Raw genomic sequence first — 23,530 nt, 5'->3', positions numbered from 1 at the left:
GATAAATCGGTACTCCTCAGTTGAGTCTGCTGTAGTATGTATGGGGCTGATGAGTGATTCTCAATACTCCAAAATTGTGGTGATGAGAGTCGCAATGGAGAGTCCACGCTGTAGCTGAACAGAAAAGTGTGTAGGTCTAAGTCATGGCTAAAAATGTGAGGGAAGCAAGTTCAAATGTGACCAAAGGCTGAGCACTCTAGTAGTGTGTGGTACTCAAAACTCTCGAACTTGCACTAAGCATAATGTGCACAATCGATTCGACTCTTCAACGCCCTATCTCGCATTGAGGGAGTGGGAGCTAAGGCGAATGTCTACGATAGTGCGTATCGCTGACAAGGAGATAGGCTCAAGCATACAAGGGTGAGTACGGTTTCCTCTTTCAGCAAAGAACATGGTTTTGTAGTTGGGGACAATATGGGTAGTGTAATGTATAAAGCGTGATTTTGAGGCATCTTTAACATGTACTCCACGACCCTTTCCATGCCCATAACCTCAACTGGAAGAGATCCCGACAAAAAAAGTAGGAGCATATATGGTGTTTGTATTTTAACTTAGAGAAAGTTTGTAAGAAAACGCTTTTGGACAGTTTCAAACTCTTTCCAAATAGACTTTGAGATGCTCCCGTCCCACACCTCAACTCCAGAACGAAGAACCGGTGTCACTAATGTGTGAGAAAAGTACTTTTTGATAACACATCATTTAATATTTCCCGCATTACACATGTTCTCAAATGCATAGTACGCTGCATTCCCGGCTTCCAAACGACGCCATAGCACATTCATGCCACTTGTGATTGGCTAGAATGTCAAGGCCAAGGTACTTAAAGATCTCAACAACGTCAAGTGTCTCATTGTTGTACAAAGTGCATAGCTTCTCCTTATGGTTGGTTTTCACAAGCATAATTTTTGTTTTGGATTCATTCACAATCAGCCCACTATACAAGCAAAAGTTCTAACGGACAACCATAAGCTTTCTTGCATCCTCTAGAGTGTGTGCTAGAAGCACTACATCATCTGCATACAGCAAGAGCATGATTACCGCATTGCAAATAGTGGCCTCTTCAGTGCCTTCTTGCATAAAGTCAAGTACCACTTGTTCCAATTGATCGATGCGTAGACCAAAGAGATTTGGTGACAACAGACATCCTTGTTTAACCCAATAGTGCTTGCGAAATATTTTTAAATTCCTGCTCCCATGCGCAATTGACAAATCACTTTATCATACATCCGAGAAACCGCAAGCATATACTCACTTGGCACTTGAAGTTCTTCCATCCTTGTCCACAAATTGTTACGTGGAATCATATCAAAGGCTTTCTTGAAGTCCACAAAGCAACAATACAATTGCTTGCCTTTCAACCGACTTTTCTCCATGAGAACACAAAGAGCGACAAGATGGTCAATGGTGCTATGACATCGACGGAGACCAGCTTGTCCTTTTTCACGCTTGCCATTCTTTGGAGCAATGAGATTTGGAGGTGAATATTTGGAGCAATGAGATCTCCATATCAGCCTTGGTTACACCAAATTAATCAAGTTTAGAGAAGGATTGCTTAGTAATGCTTACCATCTCATTTTTTTCAAGACCAAATGTTGGTGTATCAAACAGACCAAAATTTTAAAACAGCCATAATGTTATTCTTGGCTCTTGACAATGCGTCTAAGACTCCTCTCCTCATAGAGGAAAAATACCAATAAAAGTGCCTCCAAACTGTATTCTTTGTCATGGAATTCATGACAACACAGATCTGTGATGAACAGGAATATGAACGACCTTTGGAAATCAAGGTATAACCTTTGCTAAGCCCTTAAAACCATATTAGATTGCTAGAGAAAGTTAAAAGCTAGAAGTTACATGATATGGCTAAGGAATCTCCCTGAATAGAGATACCCCTGTCATAGAGGAGTGGACCCTTGACGTATTGATTTGGCTTTACCATAAACCCTCTGCCCCCATTTCAATTTAACATATGGTCACCCACATATAATCACAATGGAAAGAGGTGAATGGAGTAATCAAGAAGATTGAGGTCATCTCTTCCAATTAACAAAAAACCACGTTGCTTGGGATAGTTGCAACAACAGCTTTTTTAGCTCTCTGATATAATAGCTGAGCTTTGGGACTTGCAAAAAATGCCAGGTGACCAAGGACAAGAAAACTAGCACTATCTGTAAGGAAATGTAGGAAACACATTCAATCCACGAGTCAGCTGTAATAAGAAATGGAAAGCAATCTCATTGCTTCTTCAAGATGGTTTTAGACCATTTGTTGAGTCATGCACCACTCACAGTACAAATACCATAAGACTCTTCTAGCTATGGTGCTTACATGCAACAAAAAGAGGGGAGCAACAGGAAATAAACAGTAGAATAAAGTAAAGGCATCACTAGAATCTAGTGTAAAGTAAATTCATGTTTATAAATAGAAGAGTCCATTGAGACATTCCTAAATTTGTGCAGTCAGCAATACAAATGTTCTGAGACAACCACGTGAACATTACTGTCTTAGTCAAACCATGAGAGTGAGCCCAACCTACAATGAACATTTTTTAAGCACATTTGACATCTTACGCATAACAAGGATGGTCGCGACATTGCTTCATGCCAGTGCCTAGCTCTTGCACTCTTCGATTAAAATTCTGTACAATGATACATACTGTACATCAGTAATACATATATTTTAAGAATGTTCCTTACGCTCTCCAGAAATGACTTTTTATTACTGCATTGAAATATTTTCTGTATAGGTCACAATATAATGCAGATAAAATAAGCTGTGCATACAAAATAAAGGAATACAGCAAGCATATAAGCGTTTTAGAAAAAAAATCTCATTGTCCAATCAATTGTTATTACTGCATTGACATATTTTCTCTGTGAGTCACAAGTTGTAACTATCATAAATAAATTGATAACTACTTTTAAAAACACAGAAACTAAATGAAGAATATGCTCTGTGTACAGAATCAAGTAAAGAAATCAAGCATAAAATGGCACCCTTACAAGACGGAACAAGTAGTGTGGCGTGGGGAGACCATATATGTGCTCCTGAGCATCAATGAGATTATATAGGAGAAGTTGACACTCATGATGGGAGCACAAAATTTTCATTTGGGCCACCACTGTGCTTGATCTTTGCTGCCGACCATACTGCCGACCATAAAAGCTCCGTTCAAGGCACACCACTTGTAAGAATCCTGATTATCTTTTCGATGACAGTGCACCAAGGATTCTGCCCACTCATTCTAAGTCTTAAAGCTGTCAGCATGTATGTCGGGGTGATCGTGTGCCCGGTGGTGGTTGCCGCAACATGCTTCAGCCAGAGAGAGCACGTGAGTGACAAGAGGGGCAATTGGAGCTCCCTATATATGAATTCAGGATAAGCCCAAATTAAGCCTTGAAGGAAAGAGCTCCCAATACTTGATTTGGACCCATGTGTCGGAGTTCCATTCATCGGTGTTTGAACCCATGCATCGGAGTTCAAGGCACATTGCACCTGGCAAGGAGCCAACATGACGTACACAAAACACTATGGATGTGCTCCCTACATTCCATTGTTGTTGGCCAAAGTATGGACAAGGTGTGTTCCAAAGTTCATTATCTTGTAAAATCTTGGACATGATGTGTTCACACTTCACGAATGGGAATTCTTGGATGTAGTGTGGTCTACAGTTCAGACTTTCTACGAGGAAAGTGGTGCTCAAGATGGCAACATTCATTCAAGCATAAAGCATTCACTAACGCAAGGAAAGAAAGAAAGGATTTTGTGGAAGTGTAAAATTAGATCTTCACCGTTTCAATTCCGTTGGACTTGTCAAAACAGTGTGGGCACTCAGGTTGGCAGATAGCCACTGGCCACAGATCGAGCGACCATAGGTATATATGATCTCACGCTTGTTTCGAGGCAATCACACAGTGCCACATGACCATCAGGGCAGAGCTTGCTACCCCCCATGGTAGTGGAGGCACTCTTCCAGACGGTCTCCTTTATCCAGAGAGTGAGAGAGCTCCCTGCTGACACACGCACACAGCAAGCATTTGAGTCAGCTATACAGATAGCAGAGTCTCGGTATGACAGAGCATGGTACACACAGGTTAGAGCATGGTTCGGACCACATGGCCTTGATCTTGAGCGCTTACCACCTTTCTAGTATGACCCCGACTTGCCCCAGGTTCATCTCTCACGTACTGAGAGAAACACAACGCTCGGATAGGATCTCTGGCAATTATATATCAGCAAACAGACTTGGATCACATCTCTCCTTTAGCGGAAAATGTCACACTACAGAGATCATTCCCTTACCATACCCGAGGACAGGTTCATATAGCGACCATGCTATATGGACACTTACATGGCACAAAGCCCACGGGTGGAGATTGGTCAGCTCAGAGTAGCATCACACAGACTAGAGATCGCGGTGGGGTGAGCTCATCACATTGCCATGGAGGAGAGAGTCTATAGAGTATGCAGAGAGGAGATGGAGAGTGAGGAGCATTTTGTTTGTAGATGCATAGCTTATAATAATATTAGATGCAGATACGAGTCACAGTTCAAAGGGCAGCCTACCCTCCGTGAGATCATGTACTCTAGAGATTAAAGACAGTTGGGGCACTACCTACTAGAGATACAAAGGCACAGAGGCACAGAGATACACTTCTGTAGCCACCTACAGAGACGTGGGGAGGGGGACAGTCAGTTCACAGATTTTTCTAGAGGACCACATCCCCTCCGCTCACAAATCCACGGAGGGGAGTGACTCTCCAACACGCTGAGACGAGCTAGACCAGACGACGCACCGCGTGTTACCGGATGCCAGGCCCAACCACTCCAAGACAAACAGAGAGGAGATCCAGACCCAAGAGCGTCGAGCTGCTAAGGAGAGAGGAACCTATATGATTGATGACCTAGCTGCGTTCATTCGAGCAGCCCTTGCTCCCCATCCTCTCATGTACCACATTTTACACCCCCCTATTAGCACAAGATGGAGCTAGCTAGCTTGATGCATCTGCATGGTTGTACTATCTTGAGCATATAGACATGAACTTATCCCTAGTACTAGGGCTCCATCCCCCCCCCCCCCCCACCAATAAATCCCATCATACACTAGGGTTTTTTCTTTTATTTTGTACCGGTTTGGATTGTTTTTTCTTTTCCGATTGTAGGGTGCAGCGGAATGAATGTTTGATTTGCTCAAGATGAGTGCTCCGAACTGTGCTCAAGGGTTCCTTTTACTTACGGAAGGGAGAGCCGTCCGTTCCTTTAGTGAGAGAGTGCAATGGACACAAACAAAGTGAATGGACGCAGTGAATGGAAGTGCATGAGACTGAGAGAAAGAGAAGAGAATACGACACCAGAGACGTTGTAAAACCCTCCCCCGAAGGCGCCACTCTCTATGGCGAGAGTGGTCTACTTATGATTGCACAAATCTCTACAATGCTTGGACTTGCCGACAATGTCGACGACGATGAGGACGACGACGAGACGGCTGAAATCTGAAAACTCTAAGGGCTGAAATCTGCAAATCTTTATCTGCTGAATTTCTACTCTATGTCGGTGACGACGGTACGACGACGACGCGCTGAAAACGCAGATGCTGAAATCTGCGTTTTCCGGGCTGAATCTGTAAACTTCGCGGGATCTGACCGTGGGGCAAGGATCTACTGCGGGAAGGTGAGATCTGCGAGGTTCGGGGGTGGTTCTACTATGTCTAAAGGCTGAAAACTGAAAACGCTGGTCCTATGGCTGATCCTTTCGCGATGATCTGCAAAAACGCTAGGGTTGTTCTGCAAACCAAAAACGCTAGGGCTGATCTGGGTCCTGCTGTCGCCGGTGGTTCTGCAAATGCAAAGCGCTAGGCTGATCTGCTGGGTCGTGATGATGCCGAGGCTGATCTGCTGTGCACAAAACGCCAGGGCTGATCTGATGCAAAAACGCTAGGTCCTCAGATGGCTGAAAACGCTAGGCTGCTGCGGGTGTTGGTCTTACTGAGAAGTTGCCTGTTGAGCAAGGTGCTCCTGCTGCCTCTTCTTCCAGAAAGTACTAACTCTGGTTTGCTTATATATTAACTTAGCAAAATTGCCCTACCTACTTTCCAACAAAAGTCACTTAAAAATAATAAGTGAAAAATGTCAAAAATAGGGAAAATAGGCCTATGCACTGTAAAGCTGCTACTGATGGGATCTGACTAGAATCTGATGGTCATGTTGTGTGCAACCAGAGGATATGCATCTAACTTAGAGAGGATATGTATCTGATCTAAGTGCTAAATCACTTCCTATTCTAGACTGACTTGACTGAACTGAATCATGATCATGCTGTAGCTTGTCCACGAACACATAGGGCTAGATGTGTCACGTGACATCCCCTCCTTTTCAAAGCGAGGTATTGGCACCGAACTATATGGCGTCGAGGGAGATCACCAATAGCATCCGGAATCCTAGAAGGGACTCTTTGCCGGCCCACTCTGATGTGTGGGTCATGCGATACTTGAACTTCATAAAGGTCTGCAACGCTTGCTTCTTTGGGCCGCGCCGAAAGTGACACAAAGTCTTCTGTGGCTCCTTCAATGCTTCAACTTCATCGAGAGTCATGCTTCTTTCCTCTTCAAGAATCTCCATGGCTGAAAATTCCTGAAACCATTTCCAACACAAAACCATGAACATACCCATTCCATGTAAAGTGACTGGAAAAAATTCTTGTCATCCTAAAAGACTGTGCATGCAATGTAGATGAACCAATAGACGGAGTGCCAAACCATTCACCACACACACACAAACAATGAGATCGAATCTTTCTCTTTTGATCTAAAGCAATCAACTGTGGTAATTCACAACGGAAATGCCCATGCTTGGTGCTCATACTTTCATGTGCTCGTTCTATAACTGTGTCGTGCCAAGGAAGAGACATGGACTGTGACTTCCTTGAATGCATACTTTTCAGCTTTTCATGAACAATCCACATACATTCGTGCTCATTCATGAGTGAAACGTGCTCAACGTACAATATGTCATGCCTAGGAAAAGGGATCACATAAAGACGCTGACTAAAATACAGGAAATGATCACGAATGACGCACTCGTATAATGCGTGCTGACTAATCATGCGAACACATAATACTTCCTTTGAGGGTTCTTTAGACCGAGGCTCGAGAGCCAAGATCTGTTCTTCGTGAGTGATCGAATCTGCAACGAGGTTAGCTTCGCTAGAAAAAGCATCAACTAACACATCATCCTTGTGAACAATCACATCATCTTCATGCAACTCATCATGCTTGTGAGAAATCACATCTTGATCATGCTTGTCATTGTCATCCAAATCATCATGCTTATCATTGTCATTCAAATCATCATGCTTATCATAATCATGCAAATCCTGTGTGGCATGCTTTGGAGAAGAAGAGACTGAGAGAGTCTCCTTTTCCCGAATCTCTTGCATCTGTGCCTGCACTTGAGAAAAGAGTCGCAACATCTCTTGCATTCTTGCTTTGTTCTCGCGATCAAATTCTGCTAGTCTTTCTTTGTTCTCACAATCAAATTTTGCTTCTCTTGCTTTGGCTTCCAAGCGTGCTTACTCGCTCTCACGCACTATGGCGGGGCCATTCTTTCTTGGTATTTGCGCTCTATGGTTGCTATTCATTCTTCGCTTTCTAACTTCCTGTCCATCATCCTCTTGTCGAAAGCCTCCATAGGAGTTAGTGCAATCCTTGGCGTAGATGGGGAAGGGGGAGGGTTGCAAAAACCTCCTGGTGGGGAAAATTCTTCTTCGCCTGTCTCATGCTCATCACCTCTAAGCGAAGTATCCATTCCGCTTCGAGTGATGACCATCAACTAAAGTCTGGGATTCTTGTGGGTTCTTGTGGTCTTGGGTTCTTAAGTTCACGAGGAACTTGGGTTCTTGGGGGTCTTGGTTCTTGGGGTCCTGAGGTTCTTGGGGTCTTGAGGTTCTTGGGTTCTTGAGTCTTGAGGTTCTTGAGGGTCTGGAGTTTTGAGGTTCTTGAGGTTCTTCTTTCGCTTGCAATCTGTGTTAGAGAAGGATCTTCTCTTCACCCGAGTTCTGCTCTTTTCTGCGGGCGCACCCCTTGGCGGCCTTGCGCTCACACCAAGGTTTCTTTTTCCCATCTGACGTTGATTGGCCGGCCGCTAAGTGCACGGTCTGCTCTCAATGAGTGAAAAGAGGCACAAGGGGAGGTTGGACAAGCCCTTCTTTCTTGGGTTTCCTGTCACTCTTCAAAAACACGAATAGAAATCGACACGCCCAAGAAATCTTGGGTTACGTGCGACCTCAACAAGCAAAAAAAAAAAAAAGTGGTTCTTGTGGTTCTTTCCTTGAGTGATACAGAACACTGCCAAAGCTCTGATACCAATGTAAGATGTAGCGGAATGAATGTTTGAACTTTGTTCAAGATGAGTGCTTGCTCAAGGGTTCCTTTTACTTACGGAAGGGAGAGCCTTCCGTTCCTTTAGTGAGAGAGTGCAATGGACACAACTTATATATTAACTTAGCAAAATTGCCCTACCTACTTTCCAACAAAAGTCACTTAAAAATAATAAGTGAAAAATGTCAAAAATAGGGAAAATAGGCCTATGCACTATAAAAATGCTATTGATGGGATCTGACTGGAATCTGATGGTCATGCTGTGTGCAGCCAGAGGATATGCATCTAATATAAGTGTCTGGACATGCACGGTCTGCGAACAGACTCACAAAACTGCCAGATCACTTCCTATTCTAGACTGACTTGACTGAACTGAACCCTAATCATGCTGTAGCTTGTCCACAGACACATAGAGTTGGATGTGTCACGTGACACCGATAGATGGAGGACATACACACATGTATACTTGGTTCGTCTCATTGGCCGACTTCGGCCTCTCTTAGACATGGTATTAGATTCACCACATGTAACCTTTTGGTCTCATAGGTCATTTTGGCATTTTGAAGACATTAATATTACCATTCATTTGTGTGTGTGTGTGTGTGTGTGTGTGTGTTGCTATTGATTCCTTACTTGGGTGTCCAAGCCGGTTACAGTCTCTGAGATTGCTTCCGAACAGCCTCTAGCCAACCACCTTGTAGACCAAGCAGCAAGCCTCTAAAGAAGTCACCGAATCATGGACCGTGCAAAGAGTGTCTACTGAAAATCAGATGCTGACAACTGCAACAACAGAATCCATGATAGAGAATACCATACCACCAAAATGGACACCGCGTTCACGATGTACCAGATAACGACAGCCCTCCTATGCCCTTATAAAACCAATGACCTCCTCACCAACTATCTTCCTCAAATGCAAAACTGACTCTCAGCCTGAAACATACCTCTCAATATCCAAAGAGAGAATTCCTCACAACTCTATCCAAAATAAGCAAGCATTAAAACGTTGACACACTTTATAATCCTAAGACAGAGAAAGGCTCGATGTTGCTCCCGCACGCTCCCCCCCTTGCCATCGTTCTTCTCGCCCTCGCACTGCGCACCAGCCTTTGCTGCGCGTTACCCCCCGCCTGCCCCTGCCTACGCGCTGTCCCAGTTCCGCGCTGCTCTATCTGCGTTCAGCCAACGTGCTATCCTGGCCGCTCCCCCACACCCCCCACTGCTCGACAGAATCCCCCCCCTCATTCGTGCCCACTGCCCCACACACATACCCTTCATCTCCACACACCCTCCCTTTGCGCACCTATAGCCCCCCCCCCCCCCCCGAAGGCCTCACTTGTTCAGCCCCGCAATGGAGTTTCCCGTTGGGACTTTACTAGCCGAGTTCTCAGGTGTTAGTCTTCACGCCCCCCCCTTTTCCTACATAGAAGCAGACACAAATTGAGGCTCGTGCTCGGCTCTAGAGGGACTCCTCAGAAGCCCCCTCGCCCGACCCTGCAGAGCCCACCATCCGACTTGCTCTTTCACTGACAGAGCAAGCGAGCATCGCCACAGAGGTGGAGCGCCTCCAGGCGACCTCCGTCATCTACAAGATTCTCGACACCAGACCCAACAGAGGAGAGCTGCGTGATCTTCTCTAGGCCCACCTTCTCGCAGAGGTGGGCAAGATCTTGGACGTTCAAATCCTCGGACGAGGCTACTATCAGATCAAGTTTGAGACCTCCGAGATGGCGTCCAAGGTCCTCACCATGAGCCCCTTGACCATCCGAGCAGTTCGAGCCCACTTTCGACAGTGGAGACATAGCTTTGACCCTACTTCAGATGTTCTCGTAGAGGAGGCAGACATTCCTATCTCCGTCTGCTTTCTTGGTTGCGGAGGGAGTACCTAACACTTTTGTTCAGGATAGGCTCAGCGATTGGGACTGTTCTAGAGACACCTTGCACGGCAACCTCACTAGCTACCAAGGCGGTTGGCATTCCCTGAGTTCGCGTTCTTGTTAGGGACACTCACACTCTCTCAGAGGTCATCCTACTTCCTCGGGTGAGTGGGGGTTGGTTTAGATAGAGCGTAGAGTATTCGGGCCTCCCGAATCAGTGCTTCATTTGTCGACAGATGGGCCATCTTGCAAAGGCCTATCCACGGAGGAGGCCCTGACCTACACCACAGGCCCAACCCCTGCCTTCAAGGGCTGGCCAACAGCCACAGGCAGAGACACAGAACACACAGGCAGAGCCACCCTCCGAGCCTGGGGCTCCAACGGAGGAGGGATGGCAACAGGTTTGTGGTCGACGACGGCAGAGGCCGCAGCGACAGCTTGGCACTCAAAGTGGTCCTCGAGCGCCTACCCAGCAGCAGTGGGTTCCCACGGGGAACCGATTCGGTCCTCTTGAGCAGGACAAGGTCCCTGCTCCAGCCTCCACCTCAGCTTCACCCTCGACAGTCCCCCCTTCCCCGGAGTTCCCCCTCTCCTCCTCAAGCCCCCCCCCCCCCCCCCCCCCCCCCCCCCCGGCCTTCTGCTCCCGCCGCCTCTCCCCTTCGCCCCTCTACCTTTACCGATCCCCCTCACCCACCTTCTCCCCCACCTCCCCCTGCTGCTACACCCCCCCCCCTCCCGCTCCAGTCCCACAGTCGACCTAGGGGACAGGGCCATCCCCGGCTGCTAGGAGACCTCTTGGCAACGCCTTTGCCACGAGTTGCTTGGCGAGAGAGGGACAGCCTTTCTTACGACCCCCTCTTCTACTACAGACGTCTCCATTTGCAGCAGTCCCTCGTGGTCTGACGAGCTCTGACATTCGGCGCCGATGGGACTTCTTTGCCTACTACTTCACACGCTTTCTCGGCGACTCCTCATCAGACCTTGAGGCAGTCTGCTTCAGGGTTCATGTTCTGTTCCATGCAGCTAGGGGGGTAGAGGCCTTGGACTCGGCGGTTGGCTTCTCTTTTCCCCTTTGCGGCAGGGACCAGACTGAGTGGACTCTCGACTCAGTGTTGGAGTGGCTACAGACATAGGCGCTAGAGTTCTCTCACCACATGGGAGACCTAGAAGTTACAGACATGCTTCAGACTCTTTGGCCATTGGCCAAGTTTGCTGTGACACCGCCAGATGCAGTAGGATGTAGAAACATTGTGGTTCACTTCTTTGCTGATACGCAGTGCCCGCCATGCTATGTACACATTCATGAGGACTCCTGGACAAAGGAGGTTGCTTTACGCATGCCTAGGTCTACTTGGGCTTGGGCCAGGCACTCTTTGAAGTCACGCCTATCTAGAGGACGCTTGGATACGGATTACTCCCCATCCAAGCCAGCCTCGAAGATAGCACGTTTAGTTGCTGTGGCAGCATCTGTTCTCTCTCGCTCCCAATGAGGATTGTCTCATGGAACGTGCAGGGATTAGGTGGGCCCCAATTTCAGTGCCAGAGGGGCCGATTGTGTCAGGAGCTTCAGCGATGCCTTGTGGGAGGAGAGATTGACCTCCTTATGCTACAGGAGCATCATCTATGTGAGAGCCGCATTAGACGATTTGGTTAGCTTTTGCGTGGACGATATGATACTTTTTGGTCAGCTGCTTTTGGACCTGGAGGCATCCAAGGTGGGGTATGTATGACTATTGCGGATTCTTTGCAGTAGGCCATTGTGGGGGCAGAGGGATTATTGTGCCAGGTAGGGCTCAATGGATCACTATGCAGATTCAGGGTTGCCTTGTGGGCTTCCTGAACATCTATGCGCCCAATGTGGCGAGTGCACGAGCAGAGTTTTGGTCACAAATTGTTGAGTCTCGCCGCAGGATGAGCAGTGGTGCATAGGGGGTGACTTCAACATGTTGGACCCCTCTGACAGGATTGGTGGTAGCCATGCTACTGTGCATGGAGTTGAGCTGGCAGCTTGGGAGAGGTTTTGTATGACTGAGGGTTTCGGATGTGTGGTAGCACTCTAGCTTTGTGAGTCCCCCAGACAGCCTGGCCTTCTCTCGTTCGGACCACAGAGTGGGAGGAGTGAATCTATCGCGGATAGATCGCTTCTACACTAGTGACCACTTCTGTGACTTGGGTGGCACACTTGGCATTCTGGCAGGGACTTCCTTCTCGGACCATGCACCAATGATCCTCACAATGGCAGCTAGGCAGAGGGCACGATGCTTCGCATCCCTGAGAGGGTCTTGTTGGATTCTACACTCAGAGAGCAAGTGGAGGCTCTTTGGACAGAGAGCTTAGACATGCAGGATTCTCCTGCTGACAGAGTGGCCTCAAGACTAGCTCAGCTTAGTCGTTTCTTTCTCTAGGAGTCTTTGGCTCGCCTGGCAGCAGCGAGAGAGGAGGAGCAGCGTCTCCGACAGGGCGTTGCTTCCTTGCAGAGGATGCAGGAGCAGCATCTAGACAGTCCTTGGTTGGAGGAGCAGTTGCAGCAGGCTCACCAGGAGGTTGTTAGCACAGAGGAGCTGCGCCATGAGTTTGCTTTCCATCGACAAACATTTCAGTGGACGCAGGTGGGTGACAGAGTGACTGGTGCTTTCTTCGAGGCAGTGGCACCTCGGCATACGCATGCCAAGGTCAGTCAGTTGAGGAGGCCTAACGGGTCACTTGCTTCTGAGCCAGAGGACATGCGTGCAGTTGCTACTGACTTTACCATGAGTTACTGTCTGCAGAGCCTCAGTTAGAGCATCAGGATGCATACAGGGAGCAGGTGTGAGCACAGATGCCTTGTCTTGTGACTGAGGAGATGCGTCATATGCTTGAGCTGCCACTGCAGCTTGAGGAGTTGCACACGGCTCTTAGTGCACTCCCCCATGGTAGCTGTCCAGATGAGGATGGCTGCAGAGCCTCGGTCAAAGCGTCAGGATGCATACAGGGAGCAGGTGTGAGCACAGATGCCTTGTCTTGTGACTGAGGAGATGCGTCAGATGTTTGAGCTGCCACTGCAGCTTGAGGAGTTGCACACGGGTCTTAGTGCACTCCCCCATGGTAGCTGTCCAGATGAGGATGGCTTGACTCCCAGTTTCTTCTTGGAGTACTGGGACTTGATTGGCCCAGATCTCTGTAGTGCTTTTCAGTACATCTTGCACATAAGAGAGATGCCTGACAGCATGAGTGAGGGCCTGATCTACCTCATTCCCAAGGAGGGTGGCTCCTTGGATGAGATTCGACAATGGCACCCCATCACCATCTTCAATTCAGCCTACAAAATTCTTGCCAAGGATCTGAGTTTGAGGATTTAGCCACTTCTAGAGAGCCTTATACTTGGGACTCATACAGGTTTTGTCAAGGAGCGTAGTATCGCACAACATCTTTACTTTTTGGGAGGCTTCTGTCCTAGCGCGGCTCTGTGGTGAGGATCTGGTGATTCTTCTTCTCGATTTTGAGAAGGCCTATGACAGAGTTGACTGGGACTTTCTGGAGGGCACTCTACGGAGAATGGGCTTCTCAGATGCTTGGATCAAAGGGGTGTCAGCTTTATACAGACGGGTACACAGTCAGGGACTTTTGTCAGGAGGTAGAGGTGATCGTTTCATGCTCACACGTTCGGTCAGACAGGGCTGCCCTTTTGCCCCCTTCCTCTTTCTGTTCTATGCTGAGGCGATGAGCAGGTTTTTTGTGTCGCAGTAGGTTGGTTTACGGGGCTTAGCACTTCCTATTCGGGGAGATGAGCTACTCGACGCTAAGTTTGCAGACAACTCAGCCTTGTACTTGGATGGCCAGAAAGCCAACCTTCACAGGTGTTAGCAAGCTCTAGAGACCTTTTGTTGTGCATCTGGCGCATTGCTCAACTGGAGAAAGACAGTGGCTTTCTCGGTTGGTAGTGCTCCTATGCCTGATTGGATGCCAGGTGAGGGTTTCACGTGGATTCCCCCAGGGACTGCAATTTGATACTTGGGCTGTCCGGTTGCTTTGGACTTGTCTCCCGAGCAGCAGATTGCTCCCCTCCTCCTGTCTATCAGGAGAAAGTTGTTGCATTGGATCTCCGCACGACTTTCTCTGGCAGGCAGAGTTGTAATGGCCAACCAGGTGTTGTTGGCTACTATGTGGTACATCACTTCTTGCTGGATCTTCTCGAGTTCTTGTATCAGCCAAGTAGAGAGGCTGATCAGGAAGTTCCTTTGGTCAGGGCGTGACACTCAGATAGCCCGGGCCAAAGTGGCTTGGCAGGTCATCACTGTTCCTTGTTCCTAGGGAGGGCTTGGGATCATAGACCCAGCACAGTAGAGCAGAGCCCTTCTTGGGAAGTTCATCGTCAGAGGACTTCTTCCAGGTGAGGAGCCCTGGAAGGAGTTCTTGATACAGCGGCTTCGTGCTAGGGTGCCTCAGGCTGGAGGCCCCTGGCGACCTTCGACCAAATGGATCTTCACAGAGATGCGCAGAGTTGGCTTGAGCAGGAGACTGAAGGACCGCTTCGCTGTGAGTTTGCTTTGATCTTGGGAGCATTTGTGGCGAGGCCTAGAGCAACATCAGCCTACTTGCACAGAGGAGCGCCTGAGACATCCCCTTGTTTGGAACCCCATGGTTAGCACTCAAAGAGGCCACTTGGTTGGTAGTCGGCCTCATGTTTCCTGGGGTCCCATGGCAGCGGGTCCAGCACGCTCATTAGGGGACTGGTTACAGTTTTCAGGCTTGTCAGAGGAGCTCCAGGGCTTTCAGCTACAGGGCATGAGAGGGGTGGGTGCAGAGCATGTGCCAGGACATCTCAGAGGCAGTACCAGCTGAGTGGCTCACACCTCTCGAGCCAGCAGCACCCAGATGGATGGGAGCCTTCACACGATTGGAGGTTCTCATCTCAGTTCGGGCTTGCTCATAGACTATATCCTCCCTGTTTTTCGAGTTACAGGGTGAGGGACAGTTACAGCGAGTTGCAGTAGAGGCCCCGCAGGTGGCAAAGTGTTGTTTTCAGAGGATACGAGTGGTGGGCATCTGTGGGAGGACTTGTGTCATCGATCCTGACCCAATAGCTCTTGAGTCTGGACACTGGAGACTGTGGGCTTGGGAGAGCTGTCCACTGGCACGAGTACAGTGGGATCCTAGAGAGTGTCTTTGGAGGGACCCTTTCTCTTCTGCACACCACCCAGGTGTCCCTTTCTTTCAGTACACTGTTCGACTCGGATGTCACATACTGGCAGCACAGAGAGAGGCTCGCCCTGCTGCAGCACCTCATTGGCAGGAGGAGGGTCTCACAGTTGAGTTCTTGGCAGCTTTTTGGGAGAGGTTGTGGGACTCCAGACAGCCAAGGCGAGTCACCTTGCTGGTCGCACACAGAGCTACAACAGTTGGGAGCGGGCTGGTACATAGTGGTCTCTCGGCCACTTGTGCAGCTTGCGACCATCTTGTGGAGAGTCAGCGTCACTGTCTGTGGAACTGTCCTTTGGCACAACAGGTGTGGCTTCGTGTTCTTCGGTTGATGCCTGCTCTTTCCACAGCTCGGCAGTACACTTGGGGGGCAGCTGCTTGGTCCACTCTCACGGGCCCGGCACTTCAGTTTGAGCTATCTTCCACCAGCCAGATGATAGTGATGCAGGGGGGGCAACCTACCCTCCAGCCTGCCACAGAGCTTACTCCACAGGAGTGGTGCAGTGAGAGAGAGGAGTGCTGGGAGCTCATCAGTGGCCTGACACTCTGGTTCATCTGGCGGGCCTGCTCCTTCCGCATCTTTGAGGCTAGCCCTGTACCACCAGCAAAGACTGTTCGCGATCTTTGGCTAGAGCTGATCCACACTCTCAGAGGACAGCTCGAGAGACTCCAGGGCAGCTCCAACCGCATGCGGGAGCGCAGAGAGGCTTTCCTTCGACTCTGGCATCCTGGGCCTTTTTTCACCATGGTCCAGGGTGTACTCAGATGGCACTACCGTCCACCTGTGTGGCTTTTCCCTCTTCCCATTTCTTGATTTAGCCTCAATGTACATATGGTGTTTTTTCATTGGGAGAGTCTCCCCATCATGGTTGTTGTAGCCCTCTCTTGAAGAGGTGGTTGTAGCCCTATGGGCAGTTTTATTAACTAATAGAAGGATCTTTTTCTCTGGAAAAAAAAAATAAGCAAGAACTCCAACGGCAGAAAAGGTAGCAAACTTTGGCTGCCTGCTCGCGGAAGCTACGTGAAGCCCACTTGAGCAGGGGGCTGCTTTACTATAGTCTTAGGAAGCTTGGTCCTCCTATAGCAAAGAAAACCAAACATTGATACATGGTACCTGATGAAACTAAAGATTATCAAAATTTGAAACACACCTGCTCAAACTTGATAGGATAGCCCATGAATACTGCACTTTTTGAAATTTTGATTGTTTGTGGATCCTTCAATATCTGAACTTCCCCGCTGGTAGAATTTTTAACAGCATCCAAAGTCGCCATTATGGCATCTTCATCTGCATGCTAGACCCAAAAAAAAAAAAAAAAAAAGGACAAAAAATTTGATTTTTATCATAAACGACGACAGCACTAAAGGCCAGAGAAATTCAACTTTAACATTTTTGTGCATAACATGCACAAAATGGAACACTTCACGCCCACATGACTATCTCTAAACAAGACCGATAATCATCAAGAATGTCAGTCAGAATATAAATCACCTAGCTAAATTAAATGAGAATGAGAGCCACATGTAAGCATCCAAACCTCAACAAAATGGTGAGGGTATCAAGGCCCAAAAAGAAATGAAAGCAAATAGTTTCCAAAAAAACAAAAAATCTTAATACAGCTTAGTTTTTCTCATCAAAGAAAAACATATTTGATTAGGAACAGCACAAAAGCAAAAGCACTACCCTACCAGTATCACACAAAGACTACAATGTCTTTATGAGTCCCCCTGTAGGTGCATACTGCCATTTAGGCGGACCATTCATGATGTCCCCAAAGTACATTCAAATCTGTCAGCCTTTATTCTCCTACTCCTGAGAGGGTGTGTGATTAGAAAGTTCCAATTCCCCAATTCATTATCCATGTAAGAACACTGGAGACGAGGCACAGTGAAGCAGAATTCCCCACGTATGACTCTCATACGCTACCACCACATGGCCAGCCTGCATCAACACTGCTCCCAGAACATAGTGCATGCATCGCAAAGTATCTCAAACGGCCTCTGCAAGTCTTGAAGTCCAAAACAGGTCCTGTGATCAATTATTCCTTTAGCTGTCCAAATGGTGTAATATAAGTAGGTCTCCAAGTGAATGAAACCCCTTTCTTTGTAAGAGTATGTAACTCCTAAGCAATCTCTGCAAAATGTCTGATAAATCTCGTGTAATAAGAACATAACCCCAAGAAGCTCCTCACTGACATGCACGTTCCTCATAGGTCGCCAACTGCAAATAGCCTCTACCTTGGCCGAATCTATACAAACATCCTCAGGTGACACAACATGGCCCAAGAAGTGTCTCTCTCGCTTAAAGAACTCGCTCTTCTTATCATTGATGACAAGCATGGGCTCTCGTAATGCTTTAAACATTTGCACTAGATGCTCTTGATGCTCAGTCTCTGACTTGGCTAAAACAATGATATCATCAAAGAATGTGTGCACATACTACCCGTGCCTCCAAAAATGCAGTCCATCATCCTCTTGAATGTTGTCCGAGAATTGGTAAGCCCGAAGGGCATAGCCAAAAACTCATATACTCCAAAGGACAGCTTGAAGGCAGTCTTGTGTACATCTTTAGGAGAAATCCTTATCTAGTGGTATCCATTTTTCTAGTGGTATCCATTTAGGAGCAATCCTTATCTAGTGGTATCCATTTTTCAAACGATCCTACCAAAGCAAGTAGAACCTTGTAATCTATCCAGTATACCATTGATCCTAAGTGTTGAAAACCTGTTCCTAATGGTGATCTTATTGAGAGCCCTATAGTCTATGCACCTTCTCCTAGATCTGTCTTCTATAGAAGAAGCATTAGTGAGCAAAAAGGAGACGAACTTGGTTGTGAATCAAACCCTTGGGCAGAAGCTCATTCACTTGACTCATGATATCTTCATATTGTGCTGGACAGACTCTGGATGAGGATTTGTTAGGAGGTGAATTCCCCGGGGCACGAAATCAAATCAATGCTCTGAACTTTTGGTTGCTTAGGAGAAAGCACACTGAGAAGGCTTTCCAAAAAAGAATCTATGTGAGATGGGAGAATATTCAATCGTTCTGACTCTAACTGAGATAAAACAGATGAAATCCTCTCTCTAACAAAGATCATGTAAGCAAATATTTTTATTTCATTACTTCAGAAATGGTAGTTGCTAGATACAAGAAGAAAAGATTCCCCTTTCTATGACACCAATCACAAATTCTTTGGCCCAAGTCGACTTTTGTAGTCCCCCCCAAGAATCCACTATGATACCATTCTTGTAGTGCCAAGGCATCCCCAAGAGAACATACACCCTCTAGAGGAATGATATGGAATTCCTCTTCTCCTCTTGACCACGCAAGAGAAGCTTGCCAATCAAAATGTCATTGCAACCTTGTGCCTTGGTGCCGCTAATGAAAAATCCTACAATGGCCCCATCTCTTCAAGCTTAGCTCCCAACCCTGCCACCATCTCAATTGAAAGAAAGTTGGCCTTAGCTCAGTTTTCATAGTAGATTAGTGCCTCCTGATCTTGTAGCTTGCCCCACACTTTACAAAATCTCAATATACTCATCATCTTGTGGCGTCCCAAGCAAGTCTAACACAAGTCCGCTGGCACACGTCCATTCCTCGGATGCCTTTGATGTCTCAAGCTTATCTGCTTGATTCTTGTCATGTGCACATGGCTTTGTGTGCCACGTGGACATGCTTCAACGACTTCCAGAGCCAATTCTATACCTATCTCTAAATAGGAGTGTTTAGAATCCTAGGAGAATTAGTACCGGCAATTTTGTGAGCCTGCTCGTACGACCTACATGTTCGGACAAGTCCATTAAATTAGGTTTTCTAGTTTTGCAACCCTCTGGTTTGTATGAGCATTTTGGCAGATGTTATTACACTTCAGTGGGCATCTTACATGACGTGCATGTAGTTTTAAATTAGAGGAATCCAATGAGCCATTCCCTGCATCAATCAAATTCTCCATATGTGTGACAGTTTCACCCAGAAACATTACCTAGACAAGTTTGTAACTTGTAAGTAAATCATTTCAAGTGATTTATTTTTATAACTTTATCTTCCAAGTTTGCCCTACCAAAGTCCTAAAAAGTTCATAAGCAGTATGTTTACCCTATATAAGGACTACAAGCCCTCGCGTTGCTCAGCCTGGCATTTTTGCTTCACATCGCAAGCATTTGCCCGAATCAGCCCTAGCAGCTAGTGTTTTCAGTTTTCAGCCCGCTCCATCGTCGGAGATGTCATGGATCTGCTGACGCTATTCTCCCTGCTCCAGCCAAGTCCTTTGGCAACCCATTCAGCCTCTTCTCAGCCATTCCCTCGCCGCACCAAGTGCTCCCATCACTATCCATCATTTGCTCTCCATCGCCATCACTGTCTTCAGCCCTGCTTTGCACACCAGATCAGCTGCGTTTTTGCAGCCAGCTCTGCGTTTTTGGAACCAGCTTTCAGCCCTTTATTCCTCTCATATCAGGAGCACAAATCGACCCCAGATCTACCCCTTGGTGGCCATCAACAACCCCTCATCTGGACGGATCCAAAGGTGCATCAAATCAGCCCCGTAGGTGCTTCATTTTGAACAGTTACCGAGACGACATTCCCCATTCGAGTCAGTAGAGTTTGCATTGAGGTATTGCATGTGTGTACGTTCCATTTGCGCAATCAAAAGCAAATACCACATCAGCGACGCTCTTAAGAGGGTTGATTGGGACCCCATCAGGTGTTATTCTCCTTCTCTCTCTCTCTCTCTCTCTCTCTCTCTCTCTCTCTCTCTCTCTCTCTCTCTCTCTCTCTCTCTCTCTCTCTCTCTCGTTTTCTCTTTGAAAGGAACCATCATTCGTGCTAAGTAGCACAAATTTAAGCAAGGAAAGAAGTAGAGATTTGTGGAAGTGTAAAGTCCGGATCTTTTCACCAATTCAATTCCGATGCACCTGACATTGGTATCAGAGCTTTGTGATTTTGCACTAACCTGTTTCACATTGCAAGCATCTGCCCGAATCAGCCCTAGCAGCCAGCGTTTTTAGTTTTCAGCCCATTGAGCTTCTTTTCAGCCATTCCCTCGCTACATGAAGTGCTCCCATTGTTTTCCATGATTTGCTCCATCACCATCAGTGTTTAAAGCCCTATTTTGCACGTCAGATCTGCTGCGTTTTTACAGCTAGATATGCGGTTTTGCAGCCAGCTTTCAGCCCTTCGTTCTTCTTACATCGGGAGCGCAAATCAGCCCCAGATCTACCCCTTGGTGGGCATCAACAACCCCTCATCGAGACGGATCCAAAAAAATCAGCCTTGGAGGTGCTTCGTTCTAAAGAGTTACCACGACAACATTCCCCATTCAAGTCAATAGAGTTTGCATTGCGGTAATGCATGTGTGTACATTCCATTTACGCAATCAAAAGCAAATACCACATCGGCAAGGTGTGGTTGAGACTTGCCAATGTGGTTGAGACTTCTTCTTCTTCTTCTCCTTCTCCTTCTTCTCCTTCTTCTTCTGCTTCTGCTTCTGCTTCTTCTCCTTCTTCTTCTGCTGCTCCTCCTCCTCCTCCTCCTCTCTCTCTCTCTCTCTCTCTCTCTCTCTCTCTCTCTCTCTCTCTCTCTCTCTCTCTCTCTCTCTCTCAGGCAGGATTTGATTCAGCTAGACACCGAAAGGACATGCATAGAGCCGACACGAAACCTTGGCACGAAGATGGATTTCTACAGAGAGCATCTTCTCCAACTCAGAGAATGGATATGTGATCAAACCTGCCTATATGGACACTCATTTATCCCATGGGATACGATGTGCTATTGGTCAGATGCGCACATCATCGCATCAATCGGAGATTGAGACTAGAAGATTTAGGAGAGTACCAACATAGGCTACCAGCTGTGTCATATAGAGCTAGAGACACAGTTACATCACATATGCCATTGCACGGTATACTAAGCGAGGCCGCTTTCATTGTCTATTCAAAGAGGGCCTTGGATCACTAGCTAAAGTCATGAGATATGAGGATCTGAGATATGACATTCACAAAGGGAGATCATTGACTTCTTTATAGCAGAGACTTTGCAGTCAAATGAGCAAGCTTCGCAGTTGACCTTAGAGTCCACCTATACCAAGAGGTATATCAACTGACAGAGACATTGAGCTTGGGAGAGCTAGACACACAAGTCTATGAGGACCACCACAATATCTACGGAGGCTCCATCAGAGGATCACAACTATTTTAGCACGACATTGGAGACGTGAAGTAAGACTATTTACAGAGACGGACATTGACGATTCTCTTCAACGACTAATGCAATACATTCTCAGACAGCGCCCAATGTCGGGCAACCTCGGACATTAATGATCATCATCATCATCATCATTTTACATTTTACTTTACTTGATTTCAATTTGTACTTAGACATTGTATTAGTGTGAGAGTGCGCGTGTGCGGAAGAGAGAGAGAGAGAGAGAGAGAGAGAGAGAGAGAGAGAAGACCGAAGTCGGCCTATGAGACAAATCAAAGTACATGAGGTGGGTGTCCTCTGTGTATCCATAAAGGATAAAAGGTACAAAAGTAAAAGTAAGCTATCCTGTGTAATGACTGGGGGAGGAGGTAAGTGATACAAGGGTGGGGGGGGGGGGAGCCCCAAAACTGGGGAAAGATGCAAACCTATATGCTGGGGTAAATACAATCATGAGATGCTATCCTATCTCTAGCTCCATCCAGTCCCATCGTCAGGATGTAATACATAATGCATGGGCGGATAGGGTGTGAACAATCCGCATAAGATGGTGGCTGGATCTGCAAAAGCTCGAATGCGTCGCTCCTCCAAAGATCTATAGTAGTGCTCCTGGATCTCCTGAATCTCTCTTTGGTGTAGGCGAGGTGCCCTACGTCCATGGGTACGTGGGCGTCTGCGAGCTCGGACCTCCTCAGCCTCCTCTCTGGATGGTCGGAGGTGATGGTGTTGTTGTGGTCCTCTAAAAAAAGTATGTGAGTTGTGTCTGGCGCTCATCTCTCACACCCGATGCCGCCTGGAGGAGGGAGTCCCGATGCTGCTATGCCTCTATGAGGAAGCGGCCGAACTGCCACCGCTGGTCTCTGGACTCAAAAATCTGATGTAGAGTGGGCTGATCTGCAAACAAGGTCGGATATCTGCCTCTAATCTCCTCATATACTCTACATCTGCATACATAATGCTCCTCGCTCTCAACATTCTCTCTGCTCTGGGAACATGTGCAGCTCTCCCTGCGTCAATCTCTAGCTGGTGTGATGATACTCTGAGTTGTCCAATGGCGACCTGTGCTCTATGTGGCATGTAGACATCCATGTATCTCGGTCTCTGGATGAACCCATCTGCTAGAATGATCAGGAAATGGTCTCTGTAGTACTATCTCTTCGTGGGAAGAGACTCTCTGGGTGTGATCCATGTCTCCCTGATGTATAGCTGCCAAAGATCCTGTCAGAGAACTCGATTCCTCTCGGTGTGTGAGCGGCGTATGTGAGGCGAGTCAAGATCATACTGAAAAGGAGACAAATCCGTGATGTCCAAGCCATGGGATGTAAACCACTCTATGACCTGTGAGTACCATGCCCTCATGTCCCCCTCCTGATGCAGTTGTATCGATGCCTCAAAAGCTTTGCGGGTGAGTTTGTCTGGTGGGAGCTCTCGCATGCGCTGGATGAAACAAACTGTTTGAAAGAGGGCCTCTACTAGCATCGGTGGTGCAGCTAGCTCTGCTCTGATGATGTCATGTGGTACTGAGGGTTTGTTGTGGAGCAAACGAGAGATCATGACAATCTGTGGGAGCTCTATTTGTGACAATAGAGATGTTGATAGCCCTGGTGCCCATACTGCGACTACATACATCATGGCAGGTGTGACTAGTGTCAAAAAGCCACCCCTTGGTGCAGGGCTCTTGGAAGTGGGCCTGATGGCATATGCGCTCCAAGGTGGCCAGCGCTGCATATCCTCGTGTAAGCCGGTCTCGGGCTGCCTGGGCCATGGAAAATCTGCCAGTGGTGCCAGTGAAAGTCACCCCCAAGTATACATATAATCAACCACATCGACCTGCCCGCCTACTGCTGTGAGTACTACTCTGCTCCGAATTGTCCTGGAGGTGTGGAAGATCATGACCTTGGTC

At 47.4% G+C, this 23,530-nt stretch overlaps 1 protein-coding gene across 10 annotated transcripts in view; it reads right to left on the bottom strand.

The window, feature by feature from the left end:
* LOC147426866 (protein HAPLESS 2-like) overlaps nucleotides 1–23,530 on the bottom strand; it is a 265,821-nt gene that overhangs the window by 226,218 nt on the left and 16,073 nt on the right. For 7 of the 10 annotated variants that reach the window (XR_015186200.1, XM_086498601.1, XM_086498605.1 and 4 more), the window contains exons 2-3: nucleotides 16,581–16,724; nucleotides 2,571–2,638 (exon numbers count right to left, since the gene is read on the bottom strand). The exons of 1 other annotated variant lie outside the window; for it this stretch is intronic. Coding sequence is in view for 8 of the 9 variants with exons in the window: in XM_086498601.1 (XP_086354727.1) it covers nucleotides 2,571–2,638; nucleotides 16,581–16,724 (212 nt within the window). In the remaining variant the exon portion in view is untranslated. The remainder of the gene's footprint in view (nucleotides 1–2,570; nucleotides 2,639–16,580; nucleotides 16,725–23,530) is intronic. 2 more of the 10 variants (XM_086498602.1, XM_086498603.1) reach the window with 2 other exon arrangements.

The sequence above is a fragment of the Adiantum capillus-veneris genome, chromosome 24, assembly GCF_014529385.1.
Source record: "Adiantum capillus-veneris isolate H3 chromosome 24, ASM1452938v2, whole genome shotgun sequence".
NCBI lineage: Eukaryota > Viridiplantae > Streptophyta > Polypodiopsida > Polypodiales > Pteridaceae > Adiantum > Adiantum capillus-veneris.
This window is presented reverse-complemented; position numbering and strand designations above follow the sequence as displayed.